General features: G+C 42.5%; 1 protein-coding gene across 7 annotated transcripts in view; it reads left to right on the top strand.

Annotated features, from left to right (window-relative positions):
• The window catches only part of LOC100306775 (regulator of calcineurin 2), a 118,399-nt gene that overhangs the window by 68,430 nt on the left and 22,333 nt on the right, over positions 1–27,636 (top strand). For 6 of the 7 annotated variants that reach the window (XM_014144317.3, XM_014144315.3, XM_014144314.3 and 3 more), the window contains 2 exons: positions 3,015–3,188; positions 4,016–4,187. In XM_014144317.3, coding sequence (XP_013999792.1) covers positions 3,015–3,188; positions 4,016–4,187 — 346 coding nt within the window. Of the gene's footprint in view, positions 1–3,014; positions 3,189–4,015; positions 4,188–19,746; positions 19,885–20,631; positions 20,777–27,636 lie in introns of those variants that run through there. The other variant, XR_001320913.3, reaches the window with a different exon arrangement.

Below are 27,636 nucleotides of genomic sequence, written 5' to 3'. Positions count from 1 at the left end.
CAACATTTGCTGCTGTATTCATTCCCACTACTCTGACAACGCAGAGGGAAACTGTTAAAGTGCTGGTCCAAGGCACCTGCAGTGAGCCAGGTCCTCCTCCACCAGACAGCTCTATTCTACACCCCCTCACCTGTCGAAGGGGAGGAATACAGCAAACTGAACTGAGCTGTCACCACTCATTTCCAGCCCCCCAATCAGGACAGACACACACTAGTCCCAGCTGTCAGCTCCCAGGACACTTACTAGGCATCGGGAGCCTGCTACACGCCACCGATCTCACACACACTGACAGGAAACAAACTCTGAGACACATTTACTATTTTGGAAAGTGACTGCCTGTCTCTACAGACCAGCTCCACCAAGGAAGTCATATTTTCATCTGTCACCGGCTCTGGCGTAACGAGCTGGTAATACGCTCTCTTTGTCAGGCGTGCTGATAGACGACTATTGTATCTGAGTGACTCAGTGTTGTGAATAGATGTTTTGATGGGAGTGAGATGTGGCATCTTGGAACTAGGCTATTCTGTCAGACTAGTTTTAACAGACGTCTTTTAAACAGTGTTATGTGGTCACATTGTTTATTTGATGGAGCACAGCCGAATCTAAAAGTCTTCCCTGGCTCGGGAATGTATTAACTGACTAACAAAAGATCCATTGAATTGATTGTACTGTACATGATCATACTCTCTGTAGCCTGCCCATGCAGTCTCACTATTCTTCCTCCTTCTAAGGAGGATATAGTGGCTGTCTTTAAACAAGAGCGAGATAAATGAAATCCCTGTTCAAGTGTTTATTTTTATTTTATTTTAAATGAACACATGCACTGCTAATCAATTTACAGCAAATATTTCTTCAGATTGACAGTTAAGCACCAGATTATCTCTTTAAAAGTGCTCATCTTCACACTCATTACTGGCTAAATGAGGTGGCTGGTTTAGTCTGCTAGAACGGCATCTCCACTCACCACCATGTGGAAGGAGGGAGGGAGGGGAAATACTGTTGGCCATATCCTCTGCTCTGTCTATAATGCTGTGTTTAAGACCTGCTTGTTATTGTGAACAAACGTCTCATTTGGGGAAAGTACCAGTCGTGTGAGTTAACTGAGGTGGGAGATTTCCTTTTCGGTTGAGAGTGTCTTAATTCACAGACTTTTGTGTTTGACACAATCATCCCTATTGCACACTTGTTCTGTGTATAACCTGGTCTGGCTATAACCTATGAATTCTATCCTGGGGTTATGAGGTGTGGTCATAGAGAACAGACATAGCTACAGTAACAGAGATGTTGTGTTAGCGATCAGGCTGTAGAGCCCAGAGGTTGTGGGAGATTTTCCCAGAACTGACTGTGGCCCCCTGGTCTGAGGAAACGAGTCTCTCTTCCTCTTTCGTTCTCCTCTTTCCTCTACCCTGCGTCCCTCTCTCCCCCAACTCTACCTTCCACTGTATCCATATCGCTACACTTCTACTCTCTCCCTTTCTACTCTCTCTCCCTTTCTACTCTCTCTCCTTTCTACTCTCTCCCTTTCTACTCTCTCCCGTTCTACTCTCTCTCCCTTTCTACTCTCTCTCCCTTTCTACTCTCTCTCCCTTTCTACTCTCTCTCCCTTTCTACTCTCTCTCCCTTTCTACTCTCTCTCCTTTCTACTCTCTCCCTTTCTACTCTCTCCCTTTCTACTCTCTCCTTTCTACTCTCTCCTTTCTACTCTCTCCTTTCTACTCTCTCCTTTCTACTCTCTCCTTTCTACTCTCTCTCCTTTCTACTCTCTCCCTTTCTACTCTCTCCTTTCTACTCTCTCCCTTTCTACTCTCTCTCCTTTCTACTCTCTCCCTTTCTACTCTCTCCTTTCTACTCTCTCCCTTTCTACTCTCTCCTTTCTACTCTCTCCCTTTCTACTCTCTCCCTTTCTACTCTCTCCCTTTCTTCTCTCTCCTTTCTACTCTCTCTCCTTTCTACTCTCTCCTTTCTACTCTCTCCCTTTCTACTCTCTCTCCTTTCTACTCTCTCTCCCTTTCTACTCTCTCTCCTTTCTACTCTCTCTCCCTTTCTACTCTCTCTCCCTTTCTACTCTCTCTCCCTTTCTACTCTCTCTCCTTTCTACTCTCTCCCTTTCTACTCTCTCCCTTTCTACTCTCTCTCCCTTTCTACTCTCTCTCCCTTTCTACTCTCTCTCCTTTCTACTCTCTCTCCTTTCTACTCTCTCCCTTTCTACTCTCTCCCTTTCTACTCTCTCCCTTTCTACTCTCTCTCCTTTCTACTCTCTCCTTTCTACTCTCTCTCCTTTCTACTCTCTCTCCTTTCTACTCTCTCTCCTTTCTACTCTCTCTCCTTTCTACTCTCTCTCCTTTCTACTCTCTCTCCTTTCTACTCTCTCCTTTCTACTCTCTCCTTTCTACTCTCTCCCTTTCTACTCTCTCTCCTTTCTACTCTCTCCCTTTCTTCTCTCTCCTTTCTACTCTCTCTCCTTTCTACTCTCTCTCCTTTCTACTCTCTCCCTTTCTACTCTCTCTCCTTTCTACTCTCTCTCCTTTCTCTATGGTGCCCAGGGCAGGTCTGGGAGATGATGCTCAGATAAGACACCTTTCATTAGCTCTACTCTGCAGCAGGAAATGAATGCTAAGCGAGCGGATAGATTCCAAACACACACACACACATTTTTCCTCGCTCTCTCGCTTTTCTCTCTCGCTCCTTCTCTCCTCTGGCCAGGCTTAATGAATGGCCGATTTATTTGGTCGGCAACAGAAAACATAATCTAGACTGCACCCAATCAAACAACACAGAGACATGCAGCATCCCCTGTGCATGATAAACAGGTTGTTACCTGGATTCTGTGGGGACTGGTGGAGGCTGTGATAAATATAGAGCCTCAGCCCAGACACTGCTGAATGTCTCTTTCTCTCTCAGGGCTTACTGTATGTCTATCTGAATTATTCATGCTTCGTCATTTACCACCTGAAAGCATATTATGCACAACTTCATGAGGTTTGTTTTTGTCTCTCTATATTGTCTTGGTTCAGGAGATGTTTGAGGCTCTGTTCCTGTCCTATGATGAGCGGGTGACGTTCCAGCTGTTCAAGAGCTTCCGGCGTGTCCGTATCAACTTCAGCAACCCCAAAGCAGCCGCAAGCGCCAGGATAGAGCTGCACGAGACGCCCTTCAGGGGCAAGAAGCTCAAACTCTACTTCGTCCAGGTCAGTATTTATACAGTACAACAGGCAGGACTGACTTTGATTTACCCATATCATAGTTCTGTTGCCTATTGCTGGAAGGAAAGGACACCTTAAGACACTAGCTTTAGTTATGGTGTATAGTTCAGGGAAAAAACTGTGTTTATGGAAAATGTTTTGTCACCGTTGCAGTGTGACTAACGTTAAAAGCCTCTCCAGGGTGTGTGTGCGTGTGTGCGTGCGTGCGTGCGTGCGTGCGTGCGTGTGTGTGTGTGTGTGTGCGCGTGTGCTGTCCTCCTTACAGCAGCGTGTGATTGCTCCACATTAGCCAATAGGCCTGTCTAATTCCTTTCCCAAAGGATATCAGGGTCACAAACACTCCGCTGAGGCAGAGAGAAAGAGAGATTAAGTCCATGAGTTATTCTCCTGTTAGAGAAGACCCATTATCTGCAGGACCAAATGTTCCGTTGTGTTGCCTGGGGGCTAGAGCACACTCCACAGCACTCTGGTGATCTACATGCACCCTTAACACCGTTGGTAGAACGCGGATGTTGCCAGTTTTCAGGGGTACAGTATTTTCAACCTGTCCTCCGTTTCCCCTGAAAAACGGAAGTGGGGACTCCGCTCAGCCGTCTTTCTATACCTGCGCTACATTAGGTTCACCAGCATGTGATCTGCACTAATTTAGGCCTATTAGCTATTAGTCAAGATGACAGGCCTGGTGGCGATGATGAGGGTCTGTACCTCACTGGACAAGGTTTTTGTTCAAGCCTATTACTAAGAGACATCGGATTCAAACGCATTCACTAATAATTGGTTTCTTTCTCTCTCTCTCTTCCTCCCTCCCTCAGGTCCAGAACCCAGTATCAGACGGTGATAACCTGCACCTGGCTCCTCCTCAGCCCTCTAAACAGTTCCTCATCTCCCCTCCCGGCTCACCGCCCATTGGCTGGCAGCAGATAGACGAGGCCACGACCGTCATCAACTACGACCTGCTCTATGCGGTGGCCAAGCTGGGCCCCGGTGAGTTATACCACTGTGTAGTGCATACTGTCTCTTACAGAGCGACCGCTCGCTGTCTGTTTTAATTTGTCAGTCTCAATCCATCTCTCACAACTTTCAATTACTTTCCATGTTTCCTTCTCTCACTCATTTCTGTCTCCCATTCTCTGTCTGATCTTTCTATTGTCCCATTCTCTTGCTTGATAGCTACAGTGGGGGGGGGGGAAGTATTTGATCCCCTGCTGATTTTGTACGTTTGCCCACTTACAAAGAAATGATCAGTCTATAATTTTAATAGTAGGTTTAGTTGAACAGTGAGAGACAGAATAACAACAAAAAAATCCAGAAAAGCGCATGTCAAAAATGTTATAAAATGATTTGCATTTTAATGAGGGAAATAAGTATTTGACCCCTCTGCAAAACATGACTTAGTACTTGGTGGCAAAACCCTTGTTGGCAATCACAGAGGTCAGACGTTTCTTGTAGTTGGCCACCAGGTTTGCACACATCTCAGGAGGGATTTTGTCCCACTCCTCTTTGCAGATCTTCTCCAAGTCATTAAGATTTCGAGGCTGACGTTTGGCAACTCGAACCTTCAGCTCCCTCCACAGATTTTCTATGGGATTAAGGTCTGGAGACTGGCTTGGCCACTCCAGGACCTTAATGTGCTTCTTCTTGAGCCACTCCTTTGTTGCCTTGGCCGTGTGTTTTGGGTCATTCTCATACTGGAATACCCATCCACGACCCATTTTCAATGCCCTGGCTGAGGGAAGGAGGTTCTCACCCAAGATTTGACGGTACATGGCCCCGTCCATCGTCCCTTTGATGCGGTGAAGTTGTCCTGTCCCCTTAGCAGAAAAACACCCCCAAAGAATAATGTTTCCACCATTTTGGTCTCATCTGACCATAACACTTTCACCAGTTGTCCTCTGAGTCATTCAGATGTTCATTGGCAAACTTCAGACGGGCATGCATATGTATTCTTGAGCAGGGGGACCTTGCGGGCGCTGCAGGATTTCAGTCCTTCACGGTGTAGTGTGTTACCAATTGTTTTCTTGGTGACTGTGGTCCCAGCTGCCTTGAGATCATTGACAAGATCCTCCCGTGTTGTTCTGGGCTGATTCCTCACCGTTCTCATGATCATTGCAACTCCACGAGGTGAGATCTTGCATGAAGCCCCAGGCCGAGGGATATTGACAGTTCTTTTGTGTTTCTTCCATTTGCGAATAATCGCACCAAATGTTGTCACCTTCTCACCAAGCTGCTTGGCGATGGTCTTGTATCTCATTCCAGCCTTGTGTAGGTCTACAATATTGTCCCTGACATCCTTGGAGAGCTCTTTGGTCTTGGCCATGGTGGAGAGTTTGGAATCTGATTGATTGATTGCTTCCGTGGACAGGTGTCTTTTATACAGGTAACAAGCTGAGATTAGGAGCACTCCCTTTAAGAGTGTGCTCCTAATCTCAGCTCTTTACCTGTATAAAAGACACCTGGGAGCCAGAAATCTTTCTGGTTGAGAGGGGGTCAAATACTTATTTCCCTCATTAAAATACAAATACATTTCTAACATTTCTGACATGCGTTTTTCTGGATTTTTTTGTTGTTATTCTGTCTCACTGTTCAAATAAACCTACCATTAAAATTATAGACTGATCCTTTCTTTGTCAGTGGGCAAACGTACAAAATCAGCAGGGGATCAAATACTTTTTTCCCCCACTGTATTTGTCATTCACCCTCTCGTTCCCTCTCTCACATCTCTCACTTGTAAATATATCCGCTCTGTAAATATATCCGCTCTGTAAATATATCCGCTCTGTAAATATATCCGCTCTGTAAATATATCCGCTCTGTAAATATATCTACACTGTAAATATATCCGCTCTGTAAATATATCCACTCTGATACCACTCTGTAAATATATCCGCTCTGTAAATATATCCACTCTGATACCACTCTGTAAATATATCCACTCTGTAAATATATCCACTCTGTAAATATATCCGCTCTGTAAATATATCCGCTCTGTAAATATATCCGCTCTGTAAATATATCTGCACTGTAAATATATCCACTCTGTAAATATATCCACTCTGATACCACTCTGTAAATATATCCACTCTGTAAATATATCCACTCTGATACCACTCTGTAAATATATCCACTCTGTAAATATATCCAGTTCTATGTGAGCGTCATGTAACTGGACATCCTAGATCACCTACCCTCGGTTAAGCAGGGGATCAGGTCAAATCATTGTTGTTTAAAGTGGAAATCTGAAGTTCAAACAATAACAAAGCACCTCTCAGCCACTGATATGGTGAACAGCTGAGGGATGTGGCTGGAGAAATGTAACTACTCTCAAACTCATGCTCAGAGCTATGGATACAAGGACTGACCATCCATGATATCACAATTATAGTTTTAAGCATGCATTTGTATTTATTTGCATTTATTATGGATCCCCATTAGCTGCTTCCCTTCGTTACGGCAGTTAGACATTTTTTAAAACATTACAATACATTCACAACAGATTTCACAACATATTAAGTATGTGCCCTCAGGCCTTACTCTACTACCACATATGATTTGATTTGATTTGACATATCCACAACACAAAATCCATGTGTAGGTGTGTGTATAGTGCGTATGTTATCGTGTGTGTGTATGCATGTGTCTGTGCCTGGGTTTGTGTTGCTTCACAGTCCCCGCTGGTCCATAAGGTGTATTATCTGTTTCTTTAATCGAATTTTACTGCTTGCATGAGTTACTTTTATTTATTTATTTTATTTCATCTTTATTTAACCTCTTGGGGCTAGGTGGGACGCTAGCGTGCCACCTGTGGTGCACTCCATCAACAGCAGGTGCATTTCAAGAGCGGCAAATTTGAATCCAAATAAATGTCAAAATTCAAATTTTTCAAAAATACAACTATGTTACACCATTTGAAAGATAAACATCTCCTTAATCTAACCACGTTTTACGATTTCAAAAAGGTTTTACGGCGAAAGCATAAATTTAGAGTATGTTAGGACAGTACATTTACAAGAGTTGTGTGTAATGTTTTGTCAAGTCAAAGACAGGGTCACCAAAACCATAAAACCAGCTAAAATGATACACTAACCTTTTACAATCTCCATCAGATGACACTCCTAGGACATTATGTTAGACAATGCATGCATTTTTAGTTCTATCAAGTTCATATTTATATACAAAAACAGCGTTTTACTATGGCATTGATGTTGAGGAAATCGTTTCCCTCCAATAACCGGCAGTCAAGTCAGCGTCAGAAATTAAATAATTAAAATTAGAAAACATTGTTAAAATATTATATTGTCATTTAAAGAATTATAGATTTACATCTTTTGAACGCAATCAACTTGCCAGATTTAAAAATAACCTTACTGGGAAATCACACTTTGCAATAATCTGAGCACTGTGCCCAGAAAAATACGCGTTGCGATACAGACTAGACGTCATGTTGGGGAGATCTAAAATCGAAAATACTATGTAAATAATCCATTACCTTTGATTCTCTTCATCAGATGTCACTTCCAGGTATCACAGGTCCATAACGAATGTAGTTTTGTTCAAAAAAGCTCATCATTTATGTCCAAAAATCTCCGTCTCGTTAGCACATGATGTAAGCCAGCCGGACTTCTCGTCATGAACGAGGGGAAAAAATATATTTCCGTTCGTTCAAACATGTCAAACGTTGTATAGCATAAATCATTAGGGCCTTTTTTAACCAGAACATGAATAATATTCAAGGTGGACGAATGCATAGCCTTTTATAACGTATTGGAACGAGGGTACCCAACATGAAGTAGCGCGCCAGGTGTCTAATGGGACATCACCGTTCCATGGCTCTTGTTCGGTCAGATCTCCCTCCAGAAGACTCAAAACACTTTGTAAAGGCTGGTGACATCTAGTGGAAGCAATAGGAAGTGCCAAAATATTCCTAAACCCCTGTGTCTTTCAATGGGATAGCTTTAAAGTCAATACAACACATCAGGTATCCACTTCCTGTCAGAAAATGTCTCAGGGTTTTGCCTGCCAAATGAGTTCTGTTATACTCACAGACACCATTCAAACAGTTTTGGAAACTTTAGAGTGTTTTCTATCCATATATAATAAGTATATGCATATTCTAGTTACTGGGTAGGATTAGTAACCAGATTAAATCGGGTACATTTTTTTTATCCAGACGTGCAAATGCTGCCCCCTAGACCCAACAGGTTAAACAGGGAGTCACATTGAGATTAAAAATCTCTTTGACAAGAGAGCCTTCTACACATTACAATAAAAACAGAATAAAACATACACGTGTATAAAACAATATAAACGGAGCAAAAAAAGAAACGTCCCTTTTTCAGGACCCTGTCTTTCAAAGATAATTCGTAAAAATCCAAATAACTTCACAGATCTTTATTGTAAAGGGTTTAAACACTGTTTCCCATGCTTGTTCAATGAACCATAAACAATGAATGAACATGCACCTGTGGAACGGTCGTTAAGACGCTAACAGCTTACAGACGGTAGACAATTAAGGTCACAGTTATGAAAACTTAGGACACTAAAGAGGCCTTTCTACTGACTCTGAAAAACACCAAAAGAAAGATGCCCAGCGTCCCTGCTCATCAGCGTGAACGTGCCTTAGGCATGCTGCAAGGAGGCATGAGGACTGCAGATGTGGCCAGGGCAATAAATTGCAATGTCTGTACTGTGAGACACCTAAGACAACGCTACAGGGAGACAGGACAGACAGCTGATCATCCTCATAGTGGCAGACTATGTGTAACAACACCTGCATAGGATCGCTACATCCGAACATCACACTTGCGGGACAGGTACAGGATGGCAACAACAACTGCCCGAGTTACACCAGGAACGCACAATCCCTCCATAAGTGCTCAGACTGTCCGCAATAGGCTGAGAGAGGCTGGACTGAGGGCTTGTAGGCCTGTTATAAGGCAGGTCCTCACCAGACATCACCGGCAACAACGTTGCCTATGGGCACAAACCCACCGTCGCTGGACCAGACAGGACTGGCAAAAAATGCTCTTCACTGACAAGTCGCGGTTTTGCCTCACCAGGGGTGATGGTCGGATTCTCGTTTATCGTCGAAGGAATGAGCGTTACACCGAGGCCTGTACTCTGGAGCGGGATCGATTTGGAGGTGGAGGGTCCGTCATGGTCTGGGGAGGTGTGTCACAGCATCATCGGACTGAGCTTGTTGTCATTGCAGGCAATCTCAATGCTGTGCGTTACAGGGAAGACATCCTCCTCCCTCATGTGGTACCCTTCCTGCAGGCTCATCCTGACATGACCCTCCAGCATGACAATGCCACCAGCCATACTGCTCGTTCTGTGCGTGATTTCCTGCAAGACAGGAATGTCAATGTTCTGCCATGGCCAGCGAAGAGCCCGGATCTCAATCCCATTGAGCACCTCTGGGACCTGTTGGATCGGAGGGTGAGGGCTAGGGCCATTCCCCCCAGAAATGTCCGGGAACTTGCAGGTGCCTTGGTGGAAGAGTGGGGTAACATCTCACAGCAAGAACTGGCAAATCTGGTGCAGTCCATGAGGAGGAGATGCGCTGCAGTACTTAATGCAGCTGGTGATCACACCAGATACTGACTGTTACTTTTGATTTTGACCCTCCCCCTTTCGTTCAGGGACACATTATTCAATTTCTGTTAGTCACATGTCTGTGGAACTTGTTCAGTTTGTTGAATCTTGTTATGTTCATACAAATATTTACACATGTTAATTTTGCTGAAAATAAGTTGACAGTGACAGGACGTTTCTTTTTTTGCTGAGTTTAATTCAGCACAATAAACAAAAATAAACACTTAAATAAAAGCAATCACATTCAACTACATAGAGGTCCTCAATCAATAATGTAAACTGCCTGAGTGGCACCAGCACATCTAGCTGCAGTGAACTCTGTAGATTGTTCCACAAATTAGGGGGGGGGGGGGGGGGGGGGAACTAAACGCAGATTTTCCCAAATCTGTGGAGACGTGAGGTAACTCTAGTGTTATCCATTCCTGTGAACGGCTTTGGTAACTTCTTATCTTAATAAATGATGATACATATAGAGGGAGTTTCTGTAAAATTGCTATGTAAATACATTTGAAGTCGTAAGTTTACATACACCTTAGCGAAATACATTTAAACCCAGTTTTTCACAATTCCTGACATTTAATCGTAGTAAAAATTCCCTGTCTTAGGTCAGTTAGGATCACCACTTTATTTTAAGAATGTGAAACGTCAGAATAATAGTAGAGAGAATGATTTATTTCAGATTTTATTTCTTTCATCACATTCCCAATGGGTCAGAAGTTTACATACACTCAATTAGTTTTTGGTAGCATTGCCTTTTAATTGTTTAACTTGGGTTGAACGTTTCAGGGAGCCTTCCACAAGCTTCCCACAATAAGTTGGGTGAATTTTGGCCCATTCCTCCTGACAGCGCTGGTGTAACTGAGTCAGGTTTGTAGGCCTCCTTGCTCGCACACGCTTTTTCAGTTCAGCCCACACATTTTCTATAGGATTGAGGTCAGGGCTTTGTGATGGCCACTCCAATACCTTGACTTTGTTGTCCTTAAGCCATTTTGCCACAACTTTTGAAGTATGCTTGGGGTCATTGTCCATTTGGAAGACCCATTTGCGACCAAGCTTTTACTTCCTGACTGATGTCTTGAGATGTTGCTTCAATATATCCACATCATTTTTTCCCCTCATGATTTCATCTATTTTGTGAAGTGCACCAGTCCCTCCTGCAGCAAAGCACCCCCACAACATGATGCTGCCACCCCCGTGCTTCACGGTTGGGATGGTGTTCTTCGGCTAGCAAGCGTCCCCCTTTTTCCTCCAAACATAATGATGGTCATTATGGCCAAACAGTTCTCTGGCTTTTTTTATGGCGCTATTGGAGCAGTGGCTTCTTCCTTGCTGAGCGGCCTTTCAGGTTATGTCATTATAGGACTCGTTTTACTGTGGATATAGATACTTTTGTACCTGTTTCCTCCGGCATCTTCACTAGGTCCTTTTCTGTTGTTCTGGGATTGATTTGCATTTTTTGCACCAAAGTATGTTCATCTCTAGGAGACAGAACGCGTCTCCTTCCTGAGCGGTATGACGGCTGCGTGGTCCCATGGTATCTATACGTGCGTACTATTGTTTTGTACAGATGAACGTGGTACCGTCAGGCGTTTGGAAATTGCTCCCAAGGATGAACCAGACTTGTGGAGGTCTACATTCTTTTCTGAGGTCTTGGCTGACTTCTTTTGATTTTCCCATGATGTCAAGCAAAGAGGCACTGAGTTTGAAGGTAGGCCTTGAAAAACATCCACAGGTACACCTCCAGTTGACTCAAATGATGTCAATTAGCCTATCAGAAGCTTCTAAAGCCATGACTTCATTTTCTGGAATTGTCCAAGCTGATTAAAGGCACAGTCAACTTAGTGTATGTAAACTTCTGACCCACTGGAATTATGATACAGTGAATTATAAGTGAAATAATCTGTCTGTAAACAATTGTTGGAAAAATTACTTGTGTCATGCACAAAGTAGATGTCCTAACCAACTTGCCAAAACTATAGTTTGTGGAGTGGTTGAAAAACTAGTTTTAATGACTCCAACCTAAGTGTATGTAAACATCTGACTTCAACTGTAAATTAAATAAAATCCAGCTCTCTTTCTACAGACAGAGGTCCATCCCACATTTTTATACAGACTGCAATGATGAGTTCTAAAATTGTTCCCTGTGATAAAAAGTATTGCCAAATGGTAGACTGCGTCCAAGGGTTTTAAAACAGAGGTTGCCGCATGCATGTAAACAATATCACCAAAATCCAAAACAGGGAGAAGCGTTGTTTGAACAATATTTCTCCTATTTTTAATACTAAGTTGTGATCTATATTTCGATATAAAAAAAAACTATCTTGGATATTAGCTTTTTAGTCAGATTTTCTATATGCGTTACGAAGGATAACTTGTCATCAATCCAGACACCCAGGTACTTCTATTGCGAAACAAGCTCAATTTGGGCTCCATTTATAGCTCAAATATGCAGGTTGTCAGGGTCAACATTTCATGACCTAAAGAACAGGAATGGCTTGGTTTTACTTGTATTTAACACTAATTTAAGATCTGTAAGTGATTTCTGAATTGAATCAAAGTCATGCTGAAGTTCACGAATGGCCTGCTGCACTGAGGTGGCACAAAATTGTGTCATCTGCATAGAGATGAATGTTACAAGTATTAACAATGTTTCCTATGTCATTAATATACAAAGTCAACAATAATGGACCCAACATTTATCCCAGAGGGACACCTCTTTGAATCTCAAGAAATTCAGGATGGCCTGAGTTCTGTCACTAAGATAATTCTGAAACCATAAACAGGCTGTATATCCCAGGCCTACTCGTTATCATTTCTTCAGCAAAACAGAATGATCAACAGTGTCGAGTGCCTTTGACAGGTCAATAAACAATGCATCACAGCTATTTTTAGCATCCAAGGCATGGACAAGATCATTAACAACTAGCGTTGTTTTCAGTTTATTTATTTAACCTTTATTTAACTAGACAAGTCAGTTAAGAACAAATTGTTATTTACAATGACAGCCTACCCCAGCCAAACCCGGACGACGCTGGGCCAATTGTGCGCCGCCCTATGGGACTCCCAATCACGGCCGGATGTGATACAGCCTGGAATCGAACCAGGGACTGTAGTAACGCCTCTTGCACTGAGATGCAGTGCCTTAGACCGCTGCGCCACTCGGGAGCCATGGTTGCTGTGGTAGTAATATGCCCAGGCCTAAACCCTGATTGGTTTATATTAAGAATACAATTATCAGATAAAAAGGAACGAAGTTGTACATTAACCAAGTATTCAAGAATCCTTTATAAACAAGGTATTGTTGAAATATGGCGATAGTTGTCAAGATCATTTGTATCCCCACCCTTATGGAGTGACAGCACATACGTGGATTTCCATGCTTTTGGAATACTTCCTGATAAAAATGTTAAATTAGAAATGTGAGCTACTGAGTCAGCAATAAGAGGTGCTGCACACTTGAGCAGACTAGGCTCCAAATGATCAGCCCCTGTGGATTTTTTTGTCTAATGTTAACAAAGCATCCAGGACTTCTTTATCAATGAATTTCCGAAAAGAAATCTCCTGACCAGCGTTTTCAGTATCATTCAATAGATTTTCACCATCTACATCCAAACTACTGCTTTGAAAATACATTCAAATATAAAGCCCGCAGAGATAAAATGGTGATTAAATGCATTAATGATTTCAATTTTGTCAGTAATAGGGCCAGAATCTAAATGAATTTCTTTGGGGAGAGAAGAGGAGACGCAACCCTAAAGTGATTTAACAGCTTTCCAACATTTGTCTGGGTTCCCTGTACATTAAGATAGTGTATTAACATAATAATCTGATTTAGCTTTTTTAACTAGTTTTACACACCGATTTCTCAATCGCCTGAAAGACTGCCAGTCTGGGCCCGAGTCTGTGAATCTAGCTTTGGCCCGTGCAGCATCTCTGTTGTGTATGACTTCAGATAGCTCTGGACTGAACCAAGGGCAATTCTCGGTTTTTGTAAAGGGAGCATGTTAATCTACAATACAATTGAAAACATTTGAGAAGTAGTTCAGAGCCAACTCTGGGTCAGGTATAGATGCAATACAATCAAAGTCACCAACATAAAGGTCACAAAAAAAGGCCTGTTCATTGAAATGTTTAAAATTCCTCTTGTTGATAAAACAAGGTTTGGATCGAGGCATCCGTATATCCCTGACACATGGGGCGGCAGGGTAGCCTAGTGGTTAGAGCGTTGGGCTAGTAACCGAAAGGTTGCAAATTCAAATCCCCGAGCTGACAAGGTACAAATTCCTAGGCCGTCATTGAAAATAAGAATTTGTTCGTAACTGACTTGCCTAGTTAAATAAAGGTAAAATAAATACAATTTTCAAAAAATACAATGGAACAGTGGTCACTAATATCCAAAGCAAATACCCCACTCCCAGTATATTTCTCTGGAGTATTTGTAAGTATGAGGTCAATCAAAGTCGATTTCGTAGGGTCCTTTAAGTTTGGATGAGTGGCCTTTGTAATCAGCTGGGTCACATTTAGATTAGTACACCTGATGTGAAATAGAGTTCCATGTAGTCAAGGCACTATTACATTTACATTTACGTCATTTAGCAGACGCTCTTATCCAGAGCGACTTACAAATTGGTGCATTCACCTTATGATATCCAGTGAAACAACCACTTTACAATAGTACATCTATATCTTTTGGGGGAGGGTGGGGGGGGGGTTAGAAGGATTACTTAATCCTATCCCAGGTATTCCTTAAAGAGGTGGGGTTTCAGGTGTCTCCGGAAGGTGGTGATTGACTCCGCTGTCCTGGCGTCGTGAGGGAGCTTGTTCCACCATTGGGGTGCCAGAGCAGCGAACAGTTTTGACTGGGCTGAGCGGGAACTGTGCTTCCGCAGAGGTAGGGAGGCAAGCAGGCCAGAGGTGGATGAACGCAGTGCCCTTCTTTGGGTGTAGGGACTGATCAGAGCCTGAAGGTACAGAGGTGCCGTTCCCCTCACAGCTTCATAGGCAAGCACCATGGTCTTGTAGCAGATGCGAGCTACAACTGGCCGAGGTTCAGCTTGAGGTGGTGATCCGTCATCCACACTGATATGTCTGCCAGACATGCAGAGATGCGATTCGCCACCTGGTTATCAGAAGGGGGAAAGGAGAAGATGAATTGTGTGTCGTCTGCGTAGCAATGATAGGAGAGACCATGTGAGGATATGACAGAGCCAAGTGACTTGGTGTATAGCGAGAATAGGAGAGGGCCTAGAACTGAGCCATGGGGGACACCAGTGGTGAGAGCACGTGGTGCGGAGACAGATTCTCGACATGCCACCTGGTAGGAGAGACCTGTCAGGTAGGACGCAATCCAAGAGTGAGCCGCGCCGGAGATGCCCAACTCGGAGAGGGTGGAGAGGAGGATCTGATGGTTCACAGTATCAAAGGCACCAGATAGGTCTAGAAGGATGAGAGCAGAGGAGAGAGAGTTAGCTTTAGCAGTGCGGAGAGCCTCCATGACACAGAGAAGAGCAGTCTCAGTTGAATGACCAGTCTTGAAACCTGACTGATTTGGATCAAGAAGGTCATTCTGAGAGAGATGGCAAGAGAGCTGGCCAAGGACGGCACGCTCAAGAGTTTTGGAGAGGAAAGAAAGAAGGGATACTGGTCTGTAGTTGTTGACATCGGAGGGATCGAGTGTAGGTTTTTTGAGAAGGGGTGCAACTCTCGCTCTCTTGAAGACGGAAGGGGCGTAGCCAGCGGTCAAGGATGAGTTGATGAGCGAGGTGAGGTAAGGGAGAAGGTCTCTGGAAATGGTCTGGAGAAGAGAGGAGTACAGTGCACCTCCCATGTACTGTGCACCTCCTATGTAGTACTGTGCACCTCCCATCGTCTGTTCTGGACTTTGGGGACTGTGATCTCTGGTGGCATGTCTTGTGGGGTATGCATGGATGTCCACTGTGAGTCAGTAGTTCAAACAGGCAGCTCGGTGCATTCAACATGTCAATACTTCTCCCAAATACAAGTAGTGATGAAGTTAATCTCTCCTCCACTTTGGGCCAGGAAAGATTGACATGCATATTATTAATGTTAGCTGTGTACATCCAAGGGCCAGCCGTGCTGCCCTGTTTCTTAAGTCCCTCTTTGTGGCACCTGACCACACAACTGAACAGTAGTCCAGGTGTGACAAAACTAGGGCCTGTAGGACCTGCCTTGTTGATAGTGCTGTTAAGAATGCAGAACAGCTCTTTATTATGGACAGACTTCTCCCCATCTTAGCTACTGTTGCATCAACATGTATTGACCGTGACAGTTTACAATTTCGTTTTTGAAATATGTAAGACTAGCTTATTCCTTGCCACCCATTCTGAAACTAACTCCAGCTCTTTGTTAAGTGTTGCAGTCATTTTAGTCACTGTGGAACCTGACATGTACACAATTGGCTCAGCATCGTTCGGGTTAGGGGAGGGTTTGGCCGGGGTAGGCTGTCATTGTAAATAATAATTTGTTCTTAACTGACATGCCTTGTTAAAGGTTAAAAAAAGCAATTTCTTTTGCCTCATCCCTCTCAACCATGCCGTTTTTAAATTCCTCATCAATCCACAGGGATTTAACAGTTTTTACAGTCGTTTTCTTAATGGGTCCATGCTTATTAGTAACTGGTATAAGCAATTTCATAAATGTGTCAAGTGCAGCATCTGGTTGCTCCTCATTACACACCACGGACCAACAAATATTCTTTACATCAACAACGTAGGAATCGCTACAAAGCTTTGTATGACCTCTTATGCACTATATTAGGCCCAGCCTTTGGAACTTTGATTTTCCTTGATATGGCTATTATATTGTGATTACTACATCCTATGGATTTGGTTACTGCTTTCAAACACATTTCTGCAGTATTAGTAAAGATGTGATCAATACATGTTGATGATTTCCTTCCTGTGTTGTTTGTAACTACCCTGGTAGGTTGATTGATAACCTGAACCTGTTTTCAGGCACTAGTTACAGTTTAAAGCTTTCTCTTGAGTGGGCAGCCTTATGAAAGCCGGTCAATATTTAAATCACCCAGAAAATATACCTCTCTATTGATATCACATACATTAACAAGCATTTCACACGTTATCCAGATACTGACTGTTAACACTTGGTGGTCTATAGCAGTTTCCCACCAGAATGGGATTTAGGTAAGGCAGATGAACCTGTAGCCATATTACTTCTGCAGTATTTAACATGAGATCCTCTCTAAGCTTTACAGGAATGTGGTTTTGAATATAAACAGCCACACCTCCACCTTTGGCATTTCTGTCTTCTGTAGATCTTCTAACCGTGTATTGCTACCACTGTATCATCAAAGGTATTATCTAAGTGAGTTTCAGAGATTGTCAGAATATGAATGTCATCTGTTACTAGTGTGACGGCCTCTCCCTGCTCTGTCCACTGGGTTTTGCTGTGCTTACATCCTGCAGGAGATTGGTGGGCGGAGCTGGGAGGGTCGTCAGTGCTGATGGGGCTCAGCTGTGGCATAAAGCCACTGTTTCCCCATTCAGCAAGAGATTCCTCTCTCCATGTGTACCTTTGGTTGTTTCATTGTGGCTTTGGCAGTTGAACCCTAATTTACTGACCTTCATGCCTCATCTGATTATTGTTGTGAGTGTTTACTTTATTTATGGAATAAATTCACTTTACTCAGTGTGTAGTTTCCCATTGTTTGTTACAATCTTGAGCCAGGTTGTAACACTAGCAAATTATTGATTTCATGAACCTTGTTTCTTAAACTACATACGTGAGCTATTTTCAACACTTTTCTGGGATTTTTGATTGTTTTTCTTGCATTACTGGGAAGCTTAGCAGAGGTAGACATGCTTGGGTTATTTATGTTAGTGCTGGGTGAGCTGCACACAGTGCTAGGGCACACCACCTCTGTGCTAACAGTATAACTCTGGTTCATAGGAATATGATTACTGCATACAATAGCTGTAGGATCAGCAGAGGCATTCAGGGCAGTAAGAGGGACATAAATTAGGTTACTTACATTGTCTTCCAACGCCCGTAGAATAATGTACATTTGCTGAAGCATTATGACAACTCAGCGAGACAATGGTAGGGATTAACTGAGCTGGGCTTGGGTCATTGATAAGACATTATAATATGAGCTTTGTTTCCAGAAGGTATCAAAAGTGTTTTTTTTTCTTCAATAATCAATTGGTATATTTAATTAATTTATAAGTCTTAAAATGGATGTAGCAACTGCAGGTTGCCTCTTGAAAGGATTGATGGTCTCAAGTCACACCGGTCAGAACCTGTACCTTTTTAAACTTCTTAGTATTCATAGAATACGTCCTCTGGCATCAATCACTGTCTGTTCTATAATCAGCCCTAATTCAACCCTCTGTGTACAGAACAAGGGCATAGAGACACAACAACAAAGACTGAGAGTGAAGGAGAATTTATATGAGCTGGACCCCAGTTGACCTTCAGATGCCGTATAGAGACATCAGTAAGTTTTACTGCCATACAATGTAAAGCCCTTTGAGTCCTTAAAATTAATTTATGATCATAACAAGAGTATTAACTCCTGTATCTTTCCACTTCAGAGTATAGGGAAGGTTGTGTTCTGGCATGTTCTGGCGTTTATGACCGTGTCATGTCCAGTTAGTGTTTGTAGTGGACCACACTCTCTACCGACAGAGTAGATGACCGCTCAGGATGTAACCATCCATTTCACAAGAGTCAGTCAGGTCAACCTCTCTACAACCCCAGCTGTTGGCCTAATTAAGTACTGTTCCCATGGGGAATGTGTTCCACAAGATTTATTACAGGCAACAAGCTATTTACATATGTATTTAAACTGAGGAAGGACATTCCGCACAAGGTTGTGTGTGACATTCTAGTAAAAGAGGGGAGAGTTCATCTAAAATAACTATGTATTTAGATCCATGGACATGTTTAGCACTGTCTGTCAGACTATGCAATATTTCCCAGTAGGCTTCCTATGACATGTATTGATTTAAAAAGCATTTCACACACAGTAAAATATGAGGTTGAGATGGAGCAACTTGTCTGTCTGTAATACAGTATCTCTCACCAGTTTAAGACACGAGGCATCACTTTTGATTTAAAGAACATCACTCCAGTCAGAATGTATCCTATCCGCCTTCACTCCTCTGCTCCAGTCTGCCTCTGTTTTTCATGCCATCAGAGGGGCTGTGCTAGTGTGCTAAATGTAATATGCCACCGACTTGAAAGAGCTGCACGCCAAAGCAGTGCCACTCTCTCCACAAAGGTTCTGCTGCGCGTCGCCATGTCAACCATAAATAATGCATGAGGCTGAGAGACATCGACGACCTGTGCCTACTGAACTCGATACACCACGGGCTTATTAATCTCTGCTATGAGAGGAATATCAACAGTCCTCTCATTAAAGGAAAACTTCACCGCCAGACATTATTTGGTGTGTTTTTCCAGTCTCCCTACATAATTCTGATTGATGAGAGGGTGTTTCAGACATAATTATGCATCCAGCTAAAGTGCATAATTATGTCTGAAACACCCTCTCATCAATCAATCAATCAATCTAAAAATAAATGGAGTCACATTTTGGAGCAATAATTGTGGCCTTTGTGTTTCGCCGATTGCACGATCACGATAGCGGCGATTAGATATGGTTGTCCTTGCTCAATAGAGCCTTTGGACTGCCAGGACATTGCAGGATATCTAAGTTGACTCATTTTTCCTGGCTTTGTAAAGACTACAGCCTGACGGGAGGTCTACTTTCTTGTTCCCACTTTCGAAGGCAGGCTTTTCAAAACAGGGGCGGTACAAGTTTACAGCTTCACTAGAGATATGTTACCATGCACTATCTATCGGAGATTGCTAATGAATTAGCTACAATGGCTGCTTCTGATGATTCCTCTTTCCAAGAAGAACTGGACATTGATTTGATTAGATTTTTTTGAAATGTTCTTTTACATAGGAACATACAGCCCTATTTATTTGAGCCGGAATACACTGAAGAGGAGTTGAGACCGAGAAAAATAATTGCAAGACAAGCAAGCAGTGGTGGTAGCCTAGACCAGCTGGACCAGGACTCAGGAGAGCAAATGACAAACAAGTAAGTTGTTTTGCTGTCGGTAGCTAGCTAGTATTATAAACTGGGTGGTTCGAGCCCTGAATGCTGATCGGCTGACAGCCGTGGTATATCAGACCGTATACCACGGGTATGACAAAACAGTTATTTTTACTGCTCTAATTACGTTGGTAAACAGTTTATAATTGCAATAAGGCACCTCTGGGGTTTGTGATATATGGCCAATATACCATGGCTAAGGGCTGTATCCAGGCACTCCGCGTTGTGTCTTGCTTAGGAACAGCCCTTAGCTGTGGTATATTGGCCATATACCACACCTCCTCGGGCATTATTGCTTAAATATAACCTCTCTTCTTACACAAAGCAGTGTTGTTCAGTTCAGTACAATTTGGTGATTGATTCGGCCATAACAGGACTTGTAAGTACCATTACAAGACAAGTTTAGCTAGCTAGCTGCTTTTGCTATACCTAAAATGTACTGTAGTCTAACGTTATAGCTATTTACCTAACTAGCCTAGCTAGCCTCAGTGCCTCTCATTAGGAGCAAAACTGGATAAATGTTTTGATGATGGTGGAGAGTAAAGGTATGACTTTGGCTTTATTACTCATATTAGTCTTGGAGTAACTATACCTGTGTGTTATAGCTAGCTAGCTAGCTAACATGTCTGTGATATGTCTCATATTCTACACCATGCTGCTACAGTAGAAATACAGAGAGTACACATCGATTGCCCTTGAATGTCTAATAGTGTTTTCGTCTTTCTCTTGCAGACAATGCCGCTTGGATACAAAGAAGTTGATGACTCAAGAGGAGATGCGAAAGGTCCTATAACAACAATCGCCTCCTTGTATCAAAGTGACTCTGAACATCTCACTGCACCACCCCAACACACCCTATGCAAGTATTCCCTTTGTAGAACTGTGGTATGTATTATAAGCATTAGTAGTATATTTATCTTCTACTGTATATACAGTTGAAGTCGGAAGTTTACATACACTTAGGTTGGAGTCAATAAAACTCGTTTTTCAACCACTCCACAAATTTCTTGTTATCAAACTATAGTTTTGGCAAGTCGGTTAGGACATCTACTTTGTGCATGACAAAAGTAATTTTTCCAACAATTGTTTACAGACAGATTATTTCACTTATAATTCACTGTATCACAATTCCAGTGGGTCAGAAGTGTACATGCACTAAGTTGACTGTGCCTTTAAACAGCTTGGAAAATTCCAGAAAATGATGTGACTTTAGAAGCTTCTGATATGCGAATTGACATCATTTGAGTCAATTGGAGGTGTACCTGTGGATGTATTTCAAGGCCTACCTTCAAACTCTTTGCTTGACATCATGGGAAAATCAAATCAGTCAAGACCTCAGAAAAAAAAAATGGTGGACCTCCACAAGTCTGGTTCATCCTTGGGATCAATTTCCAAACGCCTGAAGGTACCACGTTCATCTGCCCAAACAATAGTACGCAAGTATAAACACCATGGGACCACGCAGCCGTCATACCGCTCAGGATGGAGACGTGTTCTGTCTCCTAGAGATTAACGTAGTTTGGTGCAAAAAGTGCAAATCAATCCCAGGACAACAGCATAGGATCTAGTGAAGATGCTGGAGGAAACAGGTGCAAAAGTATCTATATCCACAGTAAAACGAGTCCTATATCGACATAACCTGAAAGGCCGCTCAGCAAGGAAGAAGCCACTGCTCCAAAACCGCCATAAAAAAAGCCAGAGAACTGTTTGGCCATAATGACCATCATTATGTTTGGAGGAAAAAGGGGAGGCTTGCAAGCCGAAGAACACCATCCCAACCGTGAAGCACGGGGGTGGCAGCATCATGTTGTGGGGGTGCTTTGCTGCAGGAGGGACTGGTGCACTTCACAAAATAGATGGCATCATGAGGTAGGAAAATTATGTGGATATATTGAAGCAACATCTCAAGACATCAGTCAGGAAGTTAAAGCTTGGTCGCAAATGGGTCTTCCAAATGGACATTGACCCCAAGCATACTTCCCAAGTTGTTGCAAAATGGCTTAAGGACAACAACGTCAAGGTATTGGAGTGGCCATCACAAAGCCCTGACCTCAATCCTATAGAAAATGTGTGGGCAGAACTGAAAAGGCGTGTGTGAGCAAGGCCTACAAACCTGACTCAGTTACACCAGCTCTGTCAGGAGGAATGGGCCAAAATTCACCCAACTTATTGTGGGAAGCTTGTGGAAGGCATGGTGAAAATCTGAGTTTAACTGTATTTGGCTAAGGTGTATATAAACTTCAACTGTATGTCATACATTGACATAACTGTCCCTGCATACTGCTGTGTAAACTCACCTCGGTCTCCAGAGCAAATAAACTTTGTCTTGAATACAAGCCATGTTTACTTATTTGTTATATTGATAGACTAATCTACATGTTTACTTGCCAACAAATTAAAGTTTAAATGATACACCAACTCCCTGCATCATTTGTTTTAGCAGTAACATTGAACCTAGATTATCCAAATATATTTAATGAATATCACAATGATTTGATCCAGAAGTTGAAGTTAGCACTTTATTGGTTTCTGATAATCTATATTATACCATGGGTAGTTCTAATTCTGAATGGTGATTGGTTAAAACTGCATTCCAGCCGGTGTCTATTCCACAAGTTACCACCAGCTAAATCTATAACGTTAAAATGCCTATCAGACTGCACAATCCACTGTCTCATCAGCCCAGCCAGGCAATTTATAAACTTGATCTCCGCTATAAAAAGCATCTAGACATTATCTCACATATCTTTTAGACTAACATTTAGTTTTCAACAGCGGAGATTTGTATAAACCTTGCTGTCTGTCCCTCCGACATTTGCAACATTGTTTCAATATTCAAATTCGATCTCCAGCTGTCCCATAGTAATGAACGTGTCGGGGCGAGACAGACAGGCAGGCAGCGTTTCTCAGACAGTCGAAATCATGAATCAGCTGGCATCATTTAATCTATATTATACTAGAACATCAGTCTAACTGAATATGGATGTTGTGTTAGTTGAATGTTCTTCAGCTGGTGAACCTCTGCTTGTGAAGGGTAATGGCAGCTGGTTTAGCAGGCTTTGGTGATGTTCTTCAACAGCCACTGCTTCGACCTCTTGCAGAAGATTTGTATGTACGGCAAGTCTCCTGGAAAGACATGAAGAGGATGTGTAAAACATCAATACTGATCATGAGGATGTGTAACCATACAATAAACCATGTTCATCTGTAAACAGAAAAAGGATACAGTAGACTGGTACAGTATGTGTTCTGTTACGTTCAGAGTCAATAATGGGGCATTGAGATGGACTGTTGGCAAAGATGTGAAACGTTTGATGGGGGATTGACTTGTAGACAGTCCAGTTGTGTATTGTTGTATATGAGGGCCTACAGTTGTGCTGTTGGGTAGACAAGCACTGCCAACAATTGTGTGAATAGGTTAGAAAAGTATACTAACAGGCCCTCTCACCCATGCCAAAGAACTGACTGCAAGGGTGTGAAAAGTTTGAGGAGCACAGTTTAGTGTATTGGCAATTTTGTTTTCTCAAGAGGATATTGTGCTTTCATAAATACCTTTGGCTATCCTGGCATGTTTCAACGTCAGATGATGTTGAGCTTAGGCTTATTCCAGGCTGAAAGCTTTCATCCAATGGGTCTACAGGCTCTGCACTACTAACGCTGGTGTCAAGGTCGTCATCAGCAGCAGGATTAGTCTGAAGGACACACAGTAGTCAGTGATTAGACAACATTTTACTACTCTGTCCCCATCAATACACACTCAAATAGGTACAATATCCACCCTCCACGCTCATGTCAATAGATCATGCATACTAACCTTCACACACACACAACCCAACAGACACCAGTCAGTCACCCACACCATCCCCTCCTTAGTAATACCTCCTTTTCTCCAATGTAGACTTCAAGCCTTGTATGAACAATCAACTAAGCCTCCACTACACAGAGACAACGACAGTAGAAGTTGTAAACTACTTGTAAACACACCAGCTATGACAACAAGACACGGACCATGTATATGCCTAGCTCCAGTATTTTTATTTACTGGTCATGGAAAGATTTAGTAGATTTTAGTATGATTTTAGAAGGTGACTTACACTTACTAGTTCCTGGTTTTGAGCTTGATGTTGATGCCGCTGCAGATGTTGATGCGATAGGACTATAAATAGAACGTAAACAAATGTAGTTCGCTAGTTAGATAAGTAACATTAACTACATTAACTTAGCTTGGCTTCTTTTCTGTTGCACTGATGTTGGCTGATCGGATGCCTTCCTCTTTGAAGAGAAGGGGGAAATCAATGGAATAGCATCACTTTTTTCAGACTTCCGTTTCGAAATCCTCTGGCTGAAAGTGCTGGCTACAAACAGTCATTTTTATATTTCTCACATACATTTCTCACACCCTTTAAATCGCACCATCTGATAAACAACATAATCAATCCCTCCCCACCCCCACTCGTCTCGGTTTGAATCACCTCAGCCACTGTGTCAGGCAGTCAGTCGGGAGTGAGTGACAACCACAATTGTGTCTGGTGTGGTAATGATGGCCATCTTTGAGTTAGATTTTTAGTCAGAGCAAGCAGCGGATGCAAATGTCAATCAGTCAGCTATTATGTCTTGTTCATACTACATCTAAAGGGAGTGTCATTCATCTTTTTGTCTGGCATTTTTTATAGCTTACTAAATGCCCAGTACTAGAGTGCTTTTTTTGTCCAGTAGTAGGCCTAACCCTACTCAAAAAGCCAAGTTTGGTATGATGATTATATAGTGTCCAGTAGTTAAGCTTAGTATTGTGAAAGCTATGCTACTACGCTCTGAGAATGCTCCATTTCAGTGAGTATCTAAATGTGCAAGGATTATACAGTATTCCATACAGCCAGAGTCAAGCCCACCTCGAGCACTTCCTGGAAAGAGCCTCAATTTCTCATCAGAACAGCTGTTTCACAGATTCTGGCCATCTTATTTATTTTAATTAACTAGACGTAGCTTGAGCTGCCAATCGCACGGTTAACTCCCACAGTAAATACCCTTAGTCCCAGACAATGATATAAAGAGAGGGGGGGAGCAAGCACCTGCAGTTCCTTGCTAACCTCTCTTCTATTTTAAATATCTCTCTCTTCTATTTTAAGCTGCAGTGGCTATTAAAATGGCTCCAGGTGGTGGGATGAGATGTAGGAACATTTAAATTACGCAACAGTGTTTGGCATTACTGTCAGCTGTCAACCCCCTAGGGAATTCTCTTTCTCTCTCGCCCCCCCCCCCCCCCCCCCCATCACTATCTTTCTTCTCTCGGTCCCTCTCTCCTCACTCTCTAGCCCTCTCTATCCCTCCTCTCCCTGATCTGATAAATTGGGGTTATCCCCTATACCTTAGGGAATAGCCTGCATGACTGCATAGGCCCACTAACCGGAATATACTGTAGGCCTACAAATAAGATTGGTTACTCATATGACTGACTCAGTTGTATTTTAATAGAATGATCTTCCTGTATCTATCAAAACATGCAATATACTTACTTCCTCTCATATTTACTGGAACACCATTTCATATTCCTATTGAGTCCCTGTTTGAGATTAACTGCATCTGATACTAGGCTCTTTACAGATAGTGAAACTGATCTTATCCATCACTGTAACCAGGCTCATTGTGTACACAGGAAGTTAGAGTTGAGTCTAAGCAAATCTGTAGGTGTACTTGTTAGTGGTGATCAGGCCCTGTCAGCATGGGCAATGGGTACTTCTCTCTGGGGCAGAGGGCTCTCTCTAGCTGGGTCTAAATCCCCAGGACAGCCAAAGCTGGAAGTTAACACCCTACATCAGCCACTTTGTGACCTCTCAGTCACTCTGTATAGCGTCTAACTTTTACAAGCAACAAAATATCCCACTTGAAACTTTCATTTTCTTGTCAACCAACCATGCAAGTCCCCTCACAAGCACCCAGTGATACCTCTGGTGGAAAACACTGCATGATGCACTTACCTGAATGTGTATGTGGCCGCAACCCACAAACCCTACCAGTCCCTTTCACTACTACATCACTGTAAGTGTATACAGCACATCAAATGTCTCTTAAGTGCCTGCATCCTTTCTCTGTTTAGGGACTAGAGTGGGTTGCATAAGTGATTCATTTAAAGCAGGGTCTCCAAAAAGGTCGATCGCAAGCTACCAGTAGCTCTACCAGTAGCTCTACCAGTAGCTCACAGCCCACATATGAGTAGTTCACATTTTTCATGTTTTCCACCGCAAACTGTCATAAACAAATCTCACAAGTATCAGACTCTGCAAGCTTCCAGCTACTATTTAATCAAGGCAACTTGACATTATCCCACCCCTGGTTTGCCACTATTGACTAAAAAAGTCTAACTTAACACAACATGCCAATTAATTTCCAGCAATATCGCCGCTGTCTGTCTTTGTGGTATTGCTCGTGCGTTTGTCTGTCACTCCGTCGTGTGTAGCCAGTTGTTGTGATAACCGTCTTGTGGATTGATAGAAATACTTTCCCCAAAACCTTCTCATTCAAATTGTAGCTGCAAAGTAGGCTTACCTAGTATATTATGAGTAAGTATATAATTTGTATATATTATTTGCAGTGGCAATTTTAGCATGTTTATCTTGATGGGGAGAAGAAAAAAAAAAAGTGGGATGCATTCCAGCAAAGCCACAACACAACACTCAACAATACATGAATTGCACTATAACGGTGACAAACGGTGCCCACAAACTGTTAGGGCCTACATAAAGCTGTCCCAACAGCAGTCCCAACATCTTACCACTGCTACACCTGGCTATCAGCGGAGCCTTGTCTGGCAGCAAAACAGTTCATTCAGCCTCATTTACTGCCTTTAAAAAAAGCATAGCTGATATGGCTGACTTGCTTAAACAAATGTGGTTTCTAATGACAGTTGAGATGTACCAACTATGGCATAAGTGGACGACAAGCGGATAAGAGGCAATCCGTAATTTCGATTCAGACATTAATGAGCGAGCTAGGACGGACGTAGCCAATACAACCATTTGTTTAGCACTTTTGAAATGTACATCGACAGAATTCAGAACGTGGGGCGTTCTTACAGTGTTCTCCCTGTACACCAAGTCAGAACTGTAGGATAAATGAAGGGGGCATATAAGCAGACAATGAAAGCTCTTAAAAAATTCAATGATTACATTTTTCTAAACCAGGTCATATGCTACATGTGCACCACCAAGTCAAAACAGTAGGCGAAATTAAGAGGGGTAAATAGACCAAATTATTAGGGTGAGGCACATGGGCTACTAACATCTTACTACACAACATACACTTAGTATTACTTTCTTAGCTACAGTATGCATATTATCCCTGGCATATTACATCATTTATGCAGCAGCATACAATACATTTTTGGACTCACCTTGTTGTGCTGTGCTCACTTGAACAGGAAGGAGGTTCGGCAGTCCTTCGTGGCCTTTTGTCATCAAAGTCTGACATTCTCTGGATTTATGGTACTTTCAAAACAACTGGGAACTCGGAAAAAAACAAGGTTGAATCATGATGACGTCATTGATCTTCAAGTCGTAGCTCTAGAAAGAGGCCGGATTTACAATTCTGAGTGGATGACTCTTCAAAACGTATTTTCCCAGTCGGAGCTCATTTATTCCTGACTTCCCAGTTGTCTTGAACTCACTGAAGTCAAGTTAAGTTTTCACAGTAACGAGTTAACAGTTGTTTTGAGCGTGGCACAAATCCTGCTTCATTGACAGC

The sequence above is a fragment of the Salmo salar genome, chromosome 15, assembly GCF_965601325.2.
Source record: "Salmo salar chromosome 15, fSalSal1, whole genome shotgun sequence".
NCBI classification, from domain to species: domain Eukaryota; kingdom Metazoa; phylum Chordata; class Actinopteri; order Salmoniformes; family Salmonidae; genus Salmo; species Salmo salar.
The sequence above is the reverse complement of the archived record's forward strand: the minus strand, read 5'-3'. Positions and strand labels throughout refer to the sequence as shown.